Source organism: Lactuca virosa, chromosome 9, assembly GCF_052849685.1.
Source record: "Lactuca virosa cultivar CGN04683 chromosome 9, Lactuca_virosa_CGN04683_v6, whole genome shotgun sequence".
Lineage (NCBI taxonomy): Eukaryota > Viridiplantae > Streptophyta > Magnoliopsida > Asterales > Asteraceae > Lactuca > Lactuca virosa.
The window spans coordinates 245,818,421-245,839,770 of NC_136434.1; the positions used below are offsets into that span (position 1 = coordinate 245,818,421).

At 34.0% G+C, this 21,350-nt stretch overlaps 1 protein-coding gene across 2 annotated transcripts; it reads left to right on the forward strand.

Annotated features, from left to right (window-relative positions):
- Positions 1-10,186: 10,186 nt before the first annotated feature.
- LOC145137239 (Pyridoxal phosphate (PLP)-dependent transferases superfamily protein) lies at positions 10,187-13,554 on the forward strand. 2 transcript variants are annotated; one of them, XM_079071383.1, is made up of 2 exons: positions 10,187-11,677; positions 13,304-13,554. In XM_079071383.1, the coding sequence occupies exon 1, from the start codon at positions 10,291-10,293 to the stop codon at positions 11,662-11,664; it is 1,374 nt and encodes a 457-aa protein (XP_078927509.1). In that variant the 5' UTR covers positions 10,187-10,290; the 3' UTR covers positions 11,665-11,677; positions 13,304-13,554. The 2 variants fall into 2 exon arrangements, with proteins under 2 accessions (XP_078927509.1, XP_078927508.1); XM_079071382.1 differs by having other exon boundaries at positions 10,188-11,669.
- Positions 13,555-21,350: the final 7,796 nt, after the last annotated feature.

Genomic DNA, 21,350 nt, shown 5'->3' on the forward strand with positions numbered 1-21,350 from the left:
CACTTCCCAGAGTGCTTCTTCTTGCACTTGTCACACCAGTTCACTTCGCCTCCTCCACCTCCTTTCAAACTAGACTTTGAGAATTTACCTTTTTTGCTGGACCCCGAGGGTCCGTCAAACTTCCTCTTCTCACCAACCTCTGACCTTTCCAGAACTTTCTCCCTGATCTGGGTCTCAACATTTCTGGCAGCCCAGATGGCGGCTTTCAACGTGGTTGCTTGCTTAACCATTGGACCATAGTCCGCTGGTAGTCCAAGGGCAAACTTATTGACCTTTGAGAGTTCTGTTGGAACTAGGTATGGGATAAGCTTCATTTTCTCCGTGAAACTTGCAGCGTATTCAGCAACGCTCATCTTTCCCTTCTTCAAATTCTGAAACTCGTTATTGATTTCCAGTAAGTCCTGCTCTGAGCAGTATTGCAGTTTCAGTTGTTCCACAAAATCTTCCCAAGACATTTTACTCGCTTCTCCCTTGGGCATAGAGTCAGCTAACAGCTTCCACCAACTCAACACGCCAGATTTCAACAACGGGATCGCAAGAGCGGTCTTCTGCCTGTTGCTGCATTCGCAACTTTCAAACATTGTCTCCATTTCGGAGATCCAATCCATAATTTGCACCGGCGTCGGGCTTCCGGATAGACACGGTGGCTTAGACGCCATAAAATCCTTGTATTTACATCCTCTTCCATCATTTCCTCCATTACGATTGCCTTGTCTAACAATTTGTGGGTTGTCTTGACCAACGGTACCACTGAAGTTTCCACCTTCCGATGGCCCTCCATTCACTTCGGGCTCTTCAACTTGGATTGAAAGTTCTTCACGATTTTGTCGAAGCAGACGTCTAATTTCTTCCATCTGATTATCCAACATCGCCTGAATCATCAATTGTACACCAGCCATCGATATTGGCTCAGGTGCTGTAGCTACAACATGTATTTGCTCAATTACAGGTGGTCGATTCCTGTTTTCATTTGCGTTTCCAGCTCCACTGCGGGTTCTTGCCATTTTGATCTATACACCGAATAAGGTGAATTTAGATCTTTATTCAGGATAGACGTTTAAATCATCCTTATCTCTCCGAAACGTTTACATGTTAGTTCTAATATCGTAGTTGTACGTTTAGAATCCTAAACACATAAGGTTTCCAGATCCGGTCGGCAACAGACCATAGATCCGAACAAATAACAGCATATAAGGCATAAATCATTTAGCACATAAAAGCATTTTAGGCACAATTCCTAAAATAAGCTAGTGCTCACACCTCACAATCATTGCTTAGCATTCTAAGTTTAAGTCTAGAAATCCTACAAATTCCTAGTTCGCTTAAACTAATGCTCTGATACCAACTGTGACATCCCCATCTTCACGGCCAGAAAAGACCGATTTTGTTTATGCTTTGTTTAAAAATCAGAGTAACATTTTAAATAAAAGTGTTGCGGAATTTGTTCCCAAAATAAAATTATGATAAAGACTTATCAAAGCATTTCCGTAGAAATGTATTTCATTAAAAACATCGGGATGTCATGTTCGATACAGATCAAAAGCATAAACAGTACAATATAGCCTTACTACATTTATTCATAATCTTTCATCCCAAACATCATATCTATGCTCGTGCGCCACTACCTGTAATACAAGAAACTGAGTGGGTCAGGCTTGGGAGCCTGGTGAGCACATAGGGTTTTCAACCCACAATAAATAAGTTTATTAATTTCATCAATCAACAATAACCCGATTACCCGTTCCCGTTATCCTCACATTACGTCCCTAAAACACCTATCATAAGGGACCTAGACTAAGGATCAATATCGGGATGGACACTACTGCCAAGGGGTTTCCTCAGCAATAAATGTCCTAAAGGCAACCATGAGGGGGATGGAGTACACCGGTGAACACATCGTTCACAAACACCTACAGGTTGCGAGTCTGCTAGCGTTCCACTGGACTGTCTAGAAGAGTCCGTGGTCATCATCCATACTCCGCTGGATGACAGAATCAATAACAACAACATCGAGGCCTCTCATCATTTTATCACACATCGTCTTATTACATCTACCCATGTTTTACCCCAACATTTTTGTAGATATAAAATACATATACAGTTTAAATTATTTAAAACATGTATAAAAATCTTTCATCAGCATAGGCAGCAAGTATTCAGATAATATGCCCACATAGCACGTAATTAATATAAAATACTTCATATCTATGTGTAAGATGAAAGTAACTATGCACTCACCTGATTAGGTGGTGAGTCGGTACTCGAACAACACTCCGTTATCTCAAAACAATTTTTCCTTGATCAAAACCTAGTATTAATATCACTAGCGTTTAGTTTTAACGTTAACCGCGACTAATTAATAGTCTGGCTATTATTATTATTATACAAGCGTTAAATAACACCCAATATATAAATAATAATAGCCCAAATAATTATTTTAAGGACCTAATAACATTACTATAATTATTTAAAAGTTATATTAAAAATTTCGTAGGCGTGCCTTACTTACAGCGGGTTTTTCTCAAAACCGGACTTCGCTGGAGCAGCGTTTCCGAGCTGAAAGGTTCTTTTCTCGGGACTCCGGGAGCCTCGGGACTACCTTCGGGTGCTAGGGGGTTTACCTAGACTTTAGGGGCTCAAGGGAGCTTAGAGAGAGAGTTTAGAGAGAGAAAGTGGAAGAGGAAAGGTGTAAGAAATGAGAGAACCCGGCACTTCTATTTATAGTGAGTTGGGGCATGTGGTGGCCTTCTGGTGGTGCCACTTGTCCAAATTCTGGTGGTGTCACATGTCCAATTTCTGGTGGTGCCATGTGTCCAATTTCTGGTGGTGCCACATGTCCAATTTCTGGTGGTGCCATGACACCCAATACCGCGTATCGGCCTCCCGTCTTAGAAAAATCATAACTCTCGCATACGAGCTCCGTTTTTGACGTTATTTATATCCACGTGAAGGTGGGAACGTAATCTACAACTTTCGTTTAGACTCCGTTGGCAAATTTTGAATTTATTTTAAAAGTTATATTTTTAACAGGCCGGGACAGGATTGGTCCGTTAAAAATTCATAACTTCTTCATCCGACGTCCGTTTTCGTCTGTCTTTTTATTGTTACGCCACAATTAAAGAGCTCTTCGATTCTCGTTTAGGTCGTGTCGGCTAAAAACTCGCTTTATCATAAATTCACTATTCACGCTTCCCGGTATCGTGCCGGTTCCGACGTGAAACTTCGTCAGGTCATAACTTCTTCGTTATAACTCGGATTTCGGCGTTCTTTATATCTCCGGAATCCTTGTTTTGACCACTACAACTTTATGTAAAGATATTGGGCTTATCTCATATTTTAATTTTGACGCTTATTTTTATTCTTTATTAATTATACATTTATAATTAAATAATAAGCACATGAATTCACAAAATACTCAAATATTTCATTTTTATTACATCAAAAGAGTTACAATAGTTGACCTAGACTATTACATCGTCTAAAAATGCTTAGCCCCGAAACCCGGGCGTTACAGGCAGTCCCAACGAAACCCACATAAATTCGTCAATTTCTGGGTCTCGCAGGCTATTACATAAGATTCATTCAGAACTTTTCCAGAACAGCCAAGCCACTTACCATGCTTACACAAAAGGGCGTACCATTTGAATGGACAGAAAAGCAAGAGGTTGCCTTCCGAACTCTGAAACGAGCTCTCTGTAGTGCACCATTACTATCATTACCAGAGGGAACTGAGGACTTCGTAGTTTACTGTGATGCTTCGAATCAGGGTTTAGGCTGTGTACTCATGCAGCGTGGGAAGGTGATAGCATATGCATCCCGACAACTAAAGACACATGAGGTGAATTATACCACCCATGATCTCGAATTGGGGGCTGTGGTCTTTGCTTTGAAGATTTGGAGGCACTACCTTTATGGTACAAAGTGCACCATTTTCACCGATCACAAGAGTCTCCAACACATTCTAAATCAAAAGGAGTTAAACATGAGGCAACGAAGATGGGTTGAGCTGCTAAACGATTATGAGTGCGAAATCAAGTACCACCCAGGCAAGGCTAACGTGGTAGCTGATGCCTTAAGTCGGAAAGAATACTCAAATCGTCGTTTGAAAACTCTTTCAATAACCATTCAATCCCATCTGTCCTCACAAATCAAAGAAGCCCAGTTTGATGCCAAGAAGACAGAAAACAGAACAAGCGAAGCGTTACGTGGAATGCAAAAGAACTTCGAAGTCAAGGAGGATGGAGCATATTATTTCATGAACCGAATTTGGGTCCCTAAATTTGGTGGATTCAGAGAGTTAGTCATGAATGAGGCTCATAAGACACGATACTCCATCCATCTGGGTTCAGATAAAATGTACCTGGATATCAAGCAACATTATTGGTGGCCTAACATGAAGGCAGAAATTGCCACTTACGTTAGCAAGTGCCTCACTTGCGCTAAAGTGAAGGTAAAATATCAGAATCCCTCGGGACTATTACAACAGCCGGTAATATCCGAGTGGAAATGGGAAAGGACTACCATGGACTTTGTGACCAAATTACCCAAGACAACTGATGGAATGGATGCCATATGGGTAATAGTTGATAGGTTGACAAAATCCGCCCACTTCCTGCCAATAAAGGAATCATACAAGATGGAACGATTGACGAGAATCTACATCAAGGAAATTGTGAGACTCCATGAAGTACCAATATCTATCATCTCAGATCGAGATAGTAGATTCACTTCACGCTTTTGGCAATCGCTTCAGAAAGCTATGGGAACACAACTCGACATGAGCACTGCTTACCACCCACAAACGGATGGTCAAAGTGAGCGAACCATTCAAACGCTTGAAGATATGCTTCGAGCATGCGTGATAGACTTTGGAAGGTCATGGGATATCCACTTTCCCTTAATTGAGTTTTCGTACAACAAAAGTTATCACACAAGCATCAAAGTTGCTCCTTTTGAAGCATTATATGGGCGTAAATGTAGATCACCGTTGTGTTGGGCTGAGGTAGGTGACACTCAGCTAGCAAGAGGACAGACACCAAACAATGCATTAACAGGACCGGAAATCATACGTGAGACGACAGAGAAGATAGTTCAAATCAGAGCTCGACTTCAAGCATCACGAGACCTACAGAAGAGCTATGCTGATAAACGGCGAAAGCCCTTAGAATTTCAAGTCAGTAATCGGGTGTTATTAAAGGTCTCTCCCTGGAAAGGAGTGATTCGTTTCGGGAAACGGGGAAAATTAAACCCACGATACATTAGGCCATTCGAGATTCTTGCCCGAATCGGTCCAGTGGCCTATAGGCTGCAGCTACCTGTTGAGCTCAGCAGTGTACACCCAGTGTTCCATGTTTCCAATTTGAAGAAATGTTTATCCGATGAAACTCTTGTCATCCCATTGGAAGAAATCGAAATCAACAAGAATCTCCTGTTCATCGAGGAACCAGTTGAAATCATGGACAGGGAAGTGAAGCGTACTAAGCAAACTCGCATTCCGATTGTGAAAGTTTGGTGGAACGCAAAATGTGGACCGGAATTCACATGGGAACGCGAAGACCAGATGAAGCAAAAGTACCATCACCTGTTCTCGCATTCTCAAATCTAGCTTCAAAAAGAATTTCGGGATGAAATTCCCTCTAACGGGGGGATGATGTCACAACTGGGAATTCTAATGCTTTTGTAAACATTAACAATGATAACATTTGTGACTAAAACTTGAAAGTATGCATGATGTTTATTCAATAACAACAAAATTCCCATCAAACACTCAATACAAACACTTCAAATAGTCAACAAAGGATTTGAAACCCTAAAAATCCCGATTTAAGTCCAATATGGACTAGGATTTTCTTATTGGGCCTAATGGATCAATAAGTCTCTAATTTGACTAGTTTGGGCTTAGAACCCTTAAATAGGCCCTAATTGGACCCACTTTCATGAAACTTAACATTTTGGGCTATAATGGGCCTAAAATGGATTAGTTTACCTTTAATGGGCCTTGTTGGGCCATAACAAATCTAATTAGCCCTAATGGGTCATGAGTCCATTCTTTTATATAAAAATTGGGCCGTGAGTTTCCCAAAAGGCCCAATGGGCCGAAAAATAATTATTGGGCCTCATAAATTCGAACCAAGGAAAGGATTTGGACCAAGCTACTTCATCCTTTCTCCTAGCCCAAGTTCACGGCCCAACACAAAAAAAGAGAATATATTAATTTGAATTATTAAACCTTGACGCATCATTATTACTCAAAGGGTATCAAGGCTTAATACATCACATACATCTAAGACATCTCATTTTCCCATGTAACTTATCTCTTCTCTCCCCTCTTCTTCTTCTACTCTCGGCCGAGAGCATCAACACACACACACATACACACTTAATTCACTTCCAAATACTTCGAAATCCTCTCAAGAACACCTTCATTCTTCCATCAAAATTTCGATATTTGCAAGCATTCCAAGAAGGTTCTTCACTCATATCACAAATCCTTGGTAAGTTTTTTACTTAGATCCATGGATTAACTTCTATATCTTATCAAAAAAATTCTCTTAATTCGTTCAAATTCATGATCATGCTTCTTAGAACCCATCTAAGCCCAAAGATTTTCTCAAAAAGCTTGCCAGGGTCGAGAATCACCTCAACCCCTTCCATTCCTTCTTCAAAACCGTGAGCAACAAAGCAAGGTGAGTTCATACCCCCTTGTTTTCGGTTTTTACTTGTTTTTGGGGGAGAATACAAGTACTATGTGTTGATCTATGTGTGTATGCTTGTTATATGTGATTTATTTGGTTTATGTTGTGAAAATATGATGTTATTTGCTAAATCTTGAAATCTATGGCTAAAGTGTGAATAATACATACACAATGTACATAATAAACAACTTACTTCAAAGATCTAAGGATCTTTAGGCTTAAGAAGTGAAAACAAAGTCAAAATCCTTATAAGTGTCATTTTTGCAAAAATAATCAAAGTTTGGGTAAAATATGATATTTTCGGTTTTATAAGGACAAAATGGTATTATTTACATAGAAATCTAACTTTTATGAAAATAACACTTGTCTAGGGGTCAAAAACATAAGTTTTAGCTTAATGGGCTTTAAATTTGGGCCTTACGAGTTTTGGGCCCAAAGTTGCGAAAAATGAAGTATTTGAGGGGCTGAAATGGAAAAGTTAACAAACTATGAGTTTGAAACATGAATAAAACTGTTTTAAGGGTTGAAAATGACTTTGATGTAAAAATTGGACTAAAAATGCAAAGTTTTCAACTTTGGGGTCAAAATTGTAAAACTTACGAAAGTTGAGCCAAAAATGTAAACTTTTTTCAACTAAGGGATGGAAATGGAAAATACAATAGATTTGGGCTGAATTTATTATTTCAAATAAAGTTTGGGTCTAAAACGTCAAGAAAAACGGTTTAAGGACCAAAAATGTCAATTTTCCTAAAAGGGGACTAAAAGTGCCATTTTTATAGATAAAGGGGCTGAAATGGTCAAACTAAATGTTTTTGGGCCAATTAGACGAATATTAAGTTATTGGGTTAAAAATATTAAGTTTATAACGCATGGTTTTAAATATATATATATATATATATATATATATATATATATATATATATATACACACACAACCAAGCTTCGTTATAAATCAAATGTCAAAACATTTTAACACTTCGAATAAACATCGAACTTACAACAAATACCTACATTACGAACTTAAGATCAGTAAATTATAGATGATTCAATGGTTGGGCTCAAATATCTTCTATTCGTGCTATTGGGCCTTTGTGACCCAATATCATGATTATTGAGCCCAATATATTCAAACATGTTTATTGGGCTTCCGGTGACCCAATTACATACCTAGTGGGCCTTTATCAGCTTTAATATGCTATTGGGCCTTAATGGTCCATTTGCATTGCTAATAAGACCCTAAACCTTTATAATATGCTTAATGGGCTATAACGTGTCCGTAGCATACTCGACAACCTGTAATAACATACAAAGTTAGTGGGCCCCCGTAGTCCTCTTCTCTTCATCTGTTAGGCTTACCTTTATTCAAGTAAACATAAATCAGGTCGTAAAACAATGTTATTCAAATTCTTTTGGATTTAGTGAGAAATAACGGGTGACACCAATAAGTGTCGGTCGTAGTCTGTAGTTATAATCAAAGTCTCCTGGAGGGAGAGCGAGAGTTTGTGTATAGATCTATACGGGGGTGACTCCCCCACACCTAAGCTGTTCGCTACAGTTAGACTCGGTCAGTCTAGGGTGACAAAATCTTAATTCAAGACCGACATTCGATAAGATGCCAAGACAGGCGAATTAGTCATTATTATGCATGGTTATAACGACTCACATATAGATCCATTACCATCTAAGTAATCATTGGGAAATCATGTTCATATGCTGTGACGATACAATAATACAAAACTATCATACTATTTATATCGGAAAACATCGGGTTTTCCGGGGGGAACAACATTATTCACTTTTACTTACAATAACTATAATACAAGAAACTATTATGAAAAACATATCACTTTTACATGTTTTGAAATCATTCACACGTATACTTATGGATCATCACACCTTTTTTTTGTGTAAACAATTTCTGTTTCAGAAAATATCGGATTTTCTGGGTTTTACAAACAATGCAAAACATTTTCATATCAAACCTGCTTATGAACTCACCAACATTATATATGTTGACCGTTTTCAAAATAACTTGTGTTCTCAGGTAACCGTTAGAATGAAGAATTATCAAGCTTGTGTCTGAATGTCTTTTGCGTGATGTCATTTGATAAACAATGTATGTTCGGGATTAAGTGATGTAAACAATGTACTTGATGTGAACAATGACGGTTGTAATATATTAATGCACGTTGATGTTTATGTTATGTTTCATGTATGTTCATTGTGATGATATTTCAATTTAAGTCACACGAGCCCTCAGACGTTTCCCCCGTCTGGTTCGGGGGTGTGACAACTATATTTGATCTAGAACATTGAAAATATATACATATTTGATTAGTGTGTAACCTATACTTAAAAGCAACCAACATGATTAACCTAACAAAGTTGATATCATTGCTTATATCTACACCAAAACATGTGTAGTATGGAGAAATATATTGCATAAATCCCTCGAAATGCTGCCATTGCCCTCCATTAGAAACTAGCATTCAAAAAAATCCATATACATACTCATTCTTTTAGATTACAAAAATTATCAAATAACACTGCTTTTGACGAATTGGGGAACAAAGACACAAATATACTGTATGTAGCTTGTTGATGAACAAAGAACAGAAATACCTTGATTTTACCATTCCAGAATGGTCGTATATTCCGGAATACACTTTTCAGTCCGGAACGTATGAGTGTCAGATTCCGGTCTCGAGTCATACCAACCACCACTAACTTCATAATGAACATAAATACTCTGGAATATCGTATTCCGGAAAACATAGTCTGGAATCCATTTTGTCAGTCTCGAACGTACAATTGTTGGATTTCGAACCCGATACCTACCAACCACCCCAACTCCGGAATGGACGAAACTACTTTGGAATACAAAATTCCGAAGTAAGCGGTTATTTTTCAAACAAAAAATTATAAGATGGTTATTATTATTAAAATACTTGTTTATATGAGTTAAATTACTCACTTCCCCTAAAAATGATATGAAAATTAAATATCCTCATATATTTGTTCCTAAATATTCTCATACTCATCTTAAATAATGACATGTGTTACAACAAATGTATTAAAATAATATTATTTTTTTGTAGGAAATATTTAATTTTTCATGTTATTTTATAAATTTGACATTTTAATCTTAACCGTTAAGACTTGAACGACTATCGGTGCCAGGAATTAAATCACACGAATGAGTGCCCATAGTAATAAAAAAAAAGCAAGAAAAGGTATCCTTTTCATTATACTATATTGATCTTTTCAGTAGTTTACTCTTAAGAAAAATCATTTTCAATCTAAATAAAAAAACAAACTACTAAAATCATCGATTAAACTTATGCTATAGTCTTGTATAATTAACAATCACTTGCAATATAATGTATTTTATTTATTTAACTTATTCGAAAAAAAAAATATACATATCTGAATACGAAAAAGCTGTAGTTACCATCTAATTCATCAATCACTTGAATAGTTGAATATAATGTTTTTACTTTTTAGCCTCGCCGCCTCCACTCTCCCACAAATACCAGTCTCGACACTACCTAAGTCTTTTCTCCGTTCTCAACAACACTACAACCGTCTCTTCTCCATGGCATCCAATAATCTCCACCACCACCACGATGAGAACGGCGCCATCGCCACCACCACCGCTATGGCCACCGATACCCTAAATATCCACAATTCCTCCCCTTGCAAAAAACATAAGCGCTTTGACATTGATATCCGCTCAGAATTCTCTCATCACGACCCTGCCGTCGCCCGAATTAACAACGGCAGTTTCGGTTCATGCCCCTCCTCCGTCATCGAAGCCCAACAACGTTACCAGCTACGTTTCCTTGAACAGCCCGACGACTTCTACTTCAACCATCTCAAACCCTCCATCCTCCGCTCCCGCGAAGCCATCAAAACCCTCATCAACGCCGATCACGTCGACGAAATCTCAATAGTCGATAACGCCACAACGGCCGCTGCAATCGTACTCCAACAAGTCAAATGGTCGTTCTTCGAATCAAAATTCAACCCTGGCGACACCGCCGTGATGCTCCACTACGCCTACGGTGCCGTCAAAAAGTCCGTCGAGGCTTACGTAACGCGAGCAGGTGGCCATGTCATCGAGGTTAAGATGCCCTTTCCCGTAGCTTCAAATAACGAAATAATTACAGCATTTAGAAACGCTTTAGAATTAGGGAAATCCAATAATCGTAAAGTTAGGTTAGCCGTAATTGATCACATCACCTCCATGCCATCCGTTGTAATTCCCGTCAAGGAATTGGTAAAGATGTGTAGAGAAGAAGGAGTTGACCGGATTTTCGTTGATGCTGCTCATGCAATTGGGTCAACTAGGGTTGATGTCAAAGAAATTGGGGCTGATTTCTACACTAGCAATCTCCATAAATGGTTATTCTGTCCACCTTCAATCGCATTCTTGCACTGTAGAAATCCCGAGCTATCTAATCTCCACCACCCTGTGGTATCTCATGAATACGGAAATGGGTTAGCTATAGAAAGTTCATGGATCGGGACAAGGGACTACAGCGCACAACTAGTTGTACCCGAGGCTTTAGAGTTTGTAAGTAGGTTTGAAGGTGGGCTTGATGGAATAAGAGAATGGAATCACCAAAAGGTTATAGAAATGGCAAACATGTTAGCAAAATCTTGGGGCACTCATCTTGGTTCACCTCCTGATATGTGTTCAAGTATGGCAATGGTTGGATTACCCACTTCTTTGGAGATTATGAGTGATTCTGATGGATTAAAATTAAGGTCTCATTTAAGGGAGTGCTTTAAGGTTGAAGTTCCAATATATTATAGGCAACCAGAGGTTGGGGAGGTCAATCCGATAACTGGGTATGCTAGAATTTCTCATCAAATTTACAACATTGTTGATGATTACTACAGATTCAGGGATGCCATTAACAATCTTGTGAATTCTGGGTTCACATGTAAAGTTTTTCAAGATTAAAAGAGGTATGTATGTATGTATTTCCTTTATACTACTTTTTTCTCTCTATGTTAAAACGTTGGTGTTGGTGTGTTCTTAACGATGATTAAAGAATAATGATGCTGGAAGAATTACCGTTTTGCAGAAAAATGAACAATCTACCTTAGTTGCATGTTTTTCTTGTTACAACTTTTAGAAAGCTACAAAATATCTCCTCTTGGAATTGCTCATTCAGAATGTGAAAAATGATGACCATGATATATGTGATCTCATATCCTTTAAAGTTCATAATTTGTGAAGTGTAAATTACTTTTGTGGTCCCTAAGCATAATTGATTTTTGCAAAAATATTTCTCTTGCAGTTTTAGTCCTTATTTGAGGTTCTTGTATTGTATCCAGTTCCCGTTCCAAGTAAAATGACTGATTCTGGTCCCTGAAGATAGCTGATTTTTGCAATTTTGGTCCCAAAAATAGTCATTTTACTTGGAACTTGAGCCAAAGTTCAAACACGTTACAAAAACCTCAAATAAGTACCAAGATTACAAAAAAAAGAAAAAAAAATGAGGACCAAATTTGAAAAAAGCAGTTATACTCTGGCACCGAAAAATGTAATTTTCTCTGTATTTAATTTAAAATAAAGGACTATATTTATGTAGCAAAAAATTTCCAATATCGGTAGGCATATCTGTGTATAAAACTAAAAAATGTGTATATTTTGGGTTATATAATAGTAGTTGTTTTCTTCACTTTTTAATTAGTTATCTTTTTTCTTCTTAACTTCCATACAATAGAAATAGATTCGTTTTTCGAATTTTATTTCAGCGGTCTGATTTTTTTATTTTTTTATTTTTTTTTAAAACTTGACTTGTTTGTTGGAGATGATTGTTTGTTGTTTTGGTTATTTATCTTTAGTATGATTTTATGGAATAAACTAATAATTATCTTAGATTTTTTATGGTGCACAACACAAGTATTATTAATGGAAGTACCAATATAATTTAGGAAACCAGTTGATCTTTTTCTTGATTTCCTTGTTTTATCTCGAATATAAATCTCCTCTCCTTATTATTCTAATAAATGAATAGTTTTAATCTCCTTATGCCAAGTTTCATTCTAATACAACTTCTCATTAATATTATGGCATGTGTCATGTAGATATATTAGGCAACTCATTTCAAAATTCAAATTTACATTTTCTAATTATATGTTAAATTTGAAGTTATAATAACTTTAAAATTTTGAAATATCTCTTAATTAATAATTTATTTAAAATGATTTATTTAAAATAAATGATTAATAATTATAAATTTTTATTATAAAAGTTTAATTAATTTTATAACCGTGGTTCCCATGGGTTATAAACTAGTGCTGAATATAAACAAGGGCTAAATGCAAAAAAATCGTATGTGTTCATCGTAGCTTCCTACTTTGATATGTTTCTCTTACAAGATTGTATTTTCAAGTGTTGTTCTTCTTAAGGAAATAAATGTACATTGAAAAATCTACCAAATTATAGTTTATAGCAATGAAGGGTCATTTGCATTTAACTGGGTGCATTTTTGTAACTACTTTGCTGTAGTAATCAAATATATGAAAGTACATTGCTATTTCTTGTTACTACTACAAATGCGGCTCATGGTTCTCGTTTCCATTATTTGTAGATTGGATGTAATATTGCTACTACGGGTGACAATAATGCTTCTGTTGCAGTATCAGAGTAAAGAGAAAAATATGTGTACAAATCTTGTAGCAAGCGGTGTCTCTGGATAAAATGCTGTTGGTTGGGTTTTCAATCAAGTTTGAATTCATTTTAAAAAGGAAACGTTGTATTTGTGTCGGATAACCCTTAAACTAAGTGTTCACTTTTTGGACTAAGAATAGCACTAATATCTGACAAAATTTGCAATTTTCATTCCAAAGAACCATATGTTACAGCAAATTATGCCAAATTAATTTAAATTTTTAATGGGGGTCATAAAATTCATAAGAAGCCTATTTAAATAGTACAGTGAAAATCATAAGATCGACTCCAATGTTACTTAAATTTAACAAATAATATAGAAAAAATTATATAAATGGTCCGTGTGGTTTACCAATGGTAACAAACTCACTCCTTGCTAATTTTTTTTTTATCGAACATGGTCTTTGTGGTTTACAAAATATTTGTGAATGGTCATTTAGGACGGAGTTTGTAACGACCATTTATGTAATTTCTTCTATGTTTTATGTTTACGAGTTTGTGGCTTTTCTAACTTTTTACTTATTAAAATGTCATTTTGACCATTTCACTTCAACGTTATTTTTACCTACTATTTTCTACACTTTTATGCTTATTCTCCATAGTATATAACTTGGTTTTTTACTTAATAATTTTGAACAAAAGTTATTATACGTGACCCGAGTTATACATAGAAAACATACATAAAAATAAACACAAAAATGTTTAAAAAAATACAAAACATAGACAAACTCGAATATAATATGTTTTTTTTAGTTAACGAAACCTATTATACGTAAGAAACGTACATAAAATTAATCATCGAATCGAAAAAAAATAAATTATGTCGAAATGTAGTAAAACTCGAATTTAAATGTACATGTGTATAAAAAAACAATTTAAACGTATATGTGTATAAAAAAACAAGTGTTTTTTTTAAATAAATAAATAAACCAATGGAAGTTTTAAATTCATGTCAACATGTTGACCACCTTGAATTTATATTTATACATATATAAAAATAATCACATAAAAACTTAGTTTTTTTAGGTTAACAAACAAAAGTTATTAATAAAAATCAATATATATATATATATATATATATATATATATATATATATATATATATATATACATATATATATATATATATATATATATATATATATATATATATATATATATATATATTCTACAGGGGATAAACACGAAATTTTAGAAAATAAAGGGGTGAAAAATAATATTTTATAAAGTTCAAAATGACATTTTAAAAGGTAAAATGGTGGAAAACCACAAACTCATAAACATAAAATATAGACAAAATTACATAAAATGGCAACTATAGTTTACATATTATCACAAACTTGTTACCTGAAAAGACCAAATTAGTCTCACGCTAACATAGGAAAACTAAACGTTGTCAGCAAAAAAGGATCATTCAAGTAAGTTTTGGAAACAATGGGAGACTATTTTCATCAAAACAAATTAGCAAAGACTGAATTTGTGTCTTTTGCTAAACCACATACATTATTTATAAAAATTTGTCAATAATATATAAACTAGTGGGTGAGCCTGTGGTGAACCACGGGTCACCTTTGTGGCAATGAGATGCGTTTTATTTTATTCACAAAAAAATGACGATAAGAAAAAGATGACAAAACGAAACCCAAAACAGAAACACAAATTGATAGATGGAAAAAGGACAAAATGAAGGTAAAAAATGGTTAAAGGGACTGAAAGGGAGAAATATTAAAACACGTGTGGCAAATTCATAATGAAATATAAGTAGTAAGACGAAAAAAGGGACAAAAGAAGGTCAAAATGGTCAAAGGGACTTAAAGTGACAAATATTAATAGATATGTGACCAATCTCTAATTACAACATACCAGGGATTAAAATTGTCAAACTATATAAAATATTGTGGCAAAATGTTGAAACATACAAAATAATGGGACTTAAAGTGACAAATATTAAAAGACATGGGCCAATCTCTAATTACAGCATGTCAGAGACTAAATTGTCAAACTATACAAAGTATTGTGACAAAATCTTGAAACATATAAAATATTGACTAAAATTGTCAAACTATAAAAAATATTGTGGCAAAATCTTAAAACCTACAAAATATATTTTTACTAGTGACCATGTCTATTAATATAGTATAGTAATGATTAGTGATAATGTAATTATTTTTTAAAAATATTGCAAATAATCTTTTTAAATAATGAAAGAGTAGATCATCTCAATTTATTCAACCAATTGTCATATTAGCTCCATATAAGTTTTTTCTACCTCTTTTTTTTTCCATTTTTTCGAACCCAAAATACACGAAAACAGTATATTTCCCAACCTACTTGTTATTACATGATTTTTAATTTAATTAAATTAGAAAATGTAAAATTAAATAAAACATAACATTTTTACTTAAAAAAGAGGTTATATATATATATATATATATATATATATATATATATATATATATATATATATATATATATATATATATATATATATATATATATATATAGAGTGATTCAAATGAAAACCAAAAACTTAAGAACCCTATGAACCATTTTTAAAATGTTTTGTTAAGGGCATTTTGGACAAATCCAACATTTATATTGTATTAAACAAATTTTTTATTCTCTAGTTTACAGCTAGTTGTCACTTGTCGTAGGACAACCGTCGAACCGACATCGGATCATCGTCGGACAATCGCTGGACTAACATCAAATTCAGTGATATTTTTCTAGCCGTATTCAGAGCTTAATAAAACGAACATTGTAACTCTCATTTCATTGGTAATACTTTTAATATATATCATTTCATTTTTTGCAGCCAAATATAAAAAAATTAATAAAGAAAAGAATTATGCTTTGACAAAATCAATTTTCTCTCTTTTAAATCGTAGATTTCTTTAAAAAATATATCATTTATAAGACATATTCACTGGTTAAATATCATATGCACACTTTAATAGACATATTAATTCATTAATACGCTGTTTAATATTTTCATACATGCATTCATTCATATTTTAACACAAGATTTATATAATATATACAAGTTAATACAATTTATATTTAGTTTAATACATAAAGTTCACAACATAATACAATCCATTATACACTAATTCACAAATTCAAATAAGTAAACCCAAACTCTACCACCACCACCAACTTCCACACACCGCCACCAACTACATGTGCTACTTTCACAACAATCATTTCTTCCAAATCAGATATGTATATAAATAATGGATATAGCTTAAATATTATATTCACAATTTAATAAGCCAATTAATTTGCTAATTAATAGTTTAATGCAAAATAATTTTAAAAACTAATATATTCTTACATATTTATTCAATACAAAAAATTAATATATTTACAAAAAAATTAATACAAACATTCATACATAAATCAGTTATTATTTAACACGAAATTCATAAAAACTTTAGAGCTTAATACAATGAATTCACACAGTTTGGAATACAAAATTCACTACTTAATGTAATAAATTCAGTGTTTAATACACACAAGTTATATATTCACAACCTTATTCTCAACTTAAAACTTATATTTATACTTTTAGATCTATAGGCTAGTGTTTTTTTAAAGTTTATTTACGCAAATATTCACAGTTTAAATTTTACATACTTTATTCAAAATTAGATAACATTACATGTGCATAGTGCTTATTTTATCTCATTTTTCATAAGCAAACAAAAATTATAAAAAACTCACAGTTTAATATAGTTAATTCACAACTTAATACATCTAATTCACAGTTTAATTCAGTCAATTCACAGTTTAGTATAGTCAATTCACAGTTTAATACACAAAATACACAACTTAAAATAGTCAATTCACAGTTTAATACACAAAATTGACAGCTTAATACAATAAATTCATAGTTTAATATACAAAAATTATATAATCAACTTAAAACTTACATTTCAATACTTTAATTCATAGTTTAATAAATCATTTTAGGACTCTCATGCACATTATTTATAGCTTAAAAACATACTTAATTTTGTTGAATCATTTTATCAAAGACTTTGTATGCACAAAATAAATTCACAGATTAATCAATGGAGAATCTAAAATTCAAACTCACATGTGTCCGATTTGAATGTAATGACAAAATAAACATGTAAAAATTATTTTGTATCGGATCGGGTTGTCAATAATATCATTAACACAAATATAATATTAATTTATATTGCAAATATTAAATGTAATGAAAAAATATTGTATCTTACAATTGTTTGGCCTTTTTTTTTAATTAATAAACTTTAACCTTAAACTTGGAATAAAAAATTGCCTTTACGAACTCATAATAAACAAGCATCATTAATAAATTAGATTTACAAAATTAAAAACAAATACAATATACAAACAATAAAAATATACTTATCTAATAAACAAATAAAACAAACAAATTTAATAAATATGATAATACATTTTATTAATAAAAACAAATCAAAGTTAAGAATATAATTCTTTTTGTAGTGGTGAACCTATTTATTAGTAATCAACAAAATGAATTTACGAAATCAAAGACAAAGAATTGCATAATATAATGTATTTCACTATTAACTTTATGTGCTTTATAGCTTTTCAGTTTACTAATATCTAAGCAATAAAAAAAGGTACAAAGTAGAAACTATTACATCTACTATCTATTTACCAAATAAAAGGTAAAGAAGAACTACTATCTTGAGGAAAAGATAGAGTGTGTGAGACAACCCAAAAAAGAACTATTAACTTCCTAATTTTCTTTGGTGGTTGGATTCAAATCTAGATCTGGTGATAGTAGAGCATGCAGTGGTGGTCAGTTTGAGTTCTCCGACGACACCGGTAGCTGTTTTTAGTGGTGATTTCTGGATCGATATCTGATTGGGGTTGAAATATACCCCAGGGCTAGGCCCATTGATGTGTATTGGGTTGAAACATACTCCAGGGCTAGGCCCACTGATTTCTATGTTGCATGTGGTATTTGAGAAATTCACTAAGCTTTTTGTTTACGGTTTGTGGTTTAACATTTTTAGGTACTTCCAATTCAAAAGGGAAATGTCCGGTTTGACTGCACAACATCCCCTGCTGGCTTTTTGTCACACCCCGACCAGCAGCGGAAACGTCAGGATGTGCGGCGTAGGAACAATTGGATCGAGGCACACAAATATATTGAACATTACACATAAATGAAACACAAACAATACTTTTATTTATTTTAAATTATTCGGGGGGTTACATTGTTGATTTATCAAGCACACATTCTGAACATAACTAGAAATGACAAAAAAACCATAACTAAACTCCAGCAAGCTTCCTTGACGGCATCCTCCTCTGCATGACTCTCTTCCACACTCATCTCCCTGAGAATACATGTATTCTGAAAACGTCAACATAATATTGGTGAGTTCACATGTTTTTATAGTTTTCTGCTTTATTTGATTTTATTAAGATAAAAAAAAATTTCTTTTAGAAAAACCCTTCTTTCCTTATTAAGATATTTTACCAACCTTAACTTACTATCTTTATAGGGTATTTTACCAATCCTATATTACTATCTTATATTTTAGGATACCATACTAATCCTAACTTATTTCATTAACTACTCGAAGGCGTCCCTCCAGGTGGTCGAATCTCTATGGTTGTCGGAATGTATTACCATGAGCCCCCATAATCGACGTTGTAGACTAATACTTTCCCTCACATGACGCTTCATCGAACGTCTAATAAAACTTATATAATAAAGAAAGTTATCATGTCGGGACTGTACCTAGCAATCGCAAGTGGGGGTGTCAAACCCCGTATAGATATATACATATCTTTCTAGTTCTCGCAATATTAACGATTACATGTTCGGGGTAGCCAAATTTAATCAGGAAAATGATGAATAATAACAACTCACAAACTCATTAACCTTAGGTCTTTTATCTTTTATCTTTCTTACTTAGTAATTTCCTATTACTATCACAGTATAATTCTTTTACCTTATATTTGATAATTATAATTTTTATATCTCATAATTATCTTGTGTGTGTGTGCGTGTATATATATATATATATATATATATATATATATATATATGTTGGGGTCGAAAGTGATTGTGAGATGTCAAAAATTTCTAGGGCATTCTGTGTGTCGAAAGTCAGTTTGTAAAGTTTATTTCAAGGGCATTTATGTTTCTAAATTGTAATGTCGAGTCCTTGTATTTTTTGTATGCTTTCTTTATCCCTATAAATATGGGATGAATATATGTTTAGAGGGTAGCGTGAATACTTGTATTGTACTCTCATATTCTCTTGTATTCTCTGAAAGCAATATATTGAGCCAACCAAATTATATTTAGATTCAGTCTTCTAAATCTTTTCTTAACTCTGATTTTATATTCAAACTCGATTCAATCTACACTACATTTGGTATCAGAGTAGGAATCATTCTGCGTTGATATGATTTTCTCTTATTTCAAAAGTATTTTGAGTCTCATTCTAGATTCAAAAGTTTCTGCACTTTTGATTCAGAAAATCTTATTAGATCTTCAGTAGTGGTTCGATTCGAATAGATTGTTTAATCGAGTATTCGATTTCTATTTTCTGGTTGATTCATCCATCAATTTTCAAATTCCTGAAGCTTTTCTCAAAAACCTTTCGTACATCAATGACGAACTTTAACATGAACACCATGACCTCCTTTTCTCATCTTCTAGGATCTTCTACGAAGATTCCTATGTTAATTCCTGAGTACTACGATCAATGGGCTGATCGTATGGAGGACTACTTAAATGAAATTGATGAGGAACTCTGGAAATGCATCACTGATGATATTCATTCTCCTTCTGCTGTTCGTAGTGTTGGAACTTCTGCTACAAATCCAAATGTTAATGAACAAACTGAAAAATTGCTGAAAAATGAAAAGAGATGTATGCAAGAACTCCGTGGTGCTCTTCCACCTGTCATATACAATTATGTTCGTAGCTGCAAAACTTCAAAGGATATTTGAAATACTCTGAAGGAAAAGTATCAGGGCAGCGAGAAAACAAAAATCAGTTCAGTCAAACAATGTCTGTTGGAGTTAAGAGAGTTTAAGCAAAAAGAAGGAGAATCCATTGAATTGTACTATGATCGTCTGAATGAACTCATATACAAGTGCAATAGATATGGGATCACAAGGTCGACAATGGAGTTCAATCTCACATTCATTATGGGGCTTCGCAAAGAGTGGCAAAATGTTAGTCTGATGCTGAAGACACATCAAAGTTTCGACTATTTTTCACTAAATGATCTCTACAACGTGTTGAAAGCACATTAATCAGAAGTGAAAGAAATAGCTGAAGAAACAAGGATCAGTTTGGGTGGTCCGCTTGCACTTGTGTCGAAGGTTTTTGGAAGAGAGAATGAGAAAGAAGTGGCTGAGAAGGAGAACACCGATGACAAAGGTCTGATCGTCAACTCTGATGACGAAGTTGTAGTTTTTTATTAAATAATAGAGTGAAGAAGTTTTACAAAAAGCCTTTTAATGAAAAGTCAAGAGCAAGTGAAGCCAATGGAAGTTTTTCTGGGAAGGTAAATGAGGAAAAGAAGATTGAGAAGATAGAAGTAAAGAATGAAGAGTCGAAGTTGGAGAAAAAGCTCAAAGGGGACTCTGGATTTGACGGTCACTATTGCAATGGAGCAAATCACATGGCAAATGATTGCATGTTGCGAAAGAAGGACGAAAAGAAAAATAGGGTCAAGGATGAAGCTTATTATTTAGAGAGGTTATAGGAAGTGAGATCAATGACAAAAGGAGTATCTCTTGTTGCGAATGGGGAAGATGATGAAGAGGGAACATATCAGATATGGTCCTCAGGCTCCGATGATGAATAAATGTGAAATCGTTCACATGGGGCCATGTTCGCAAGATATGAGGAAAAGGAGGAAGAGAAAGTTACTGGAAAGTGTTTTGTTTCGACATCTACTCATAAATCCCCAATGACA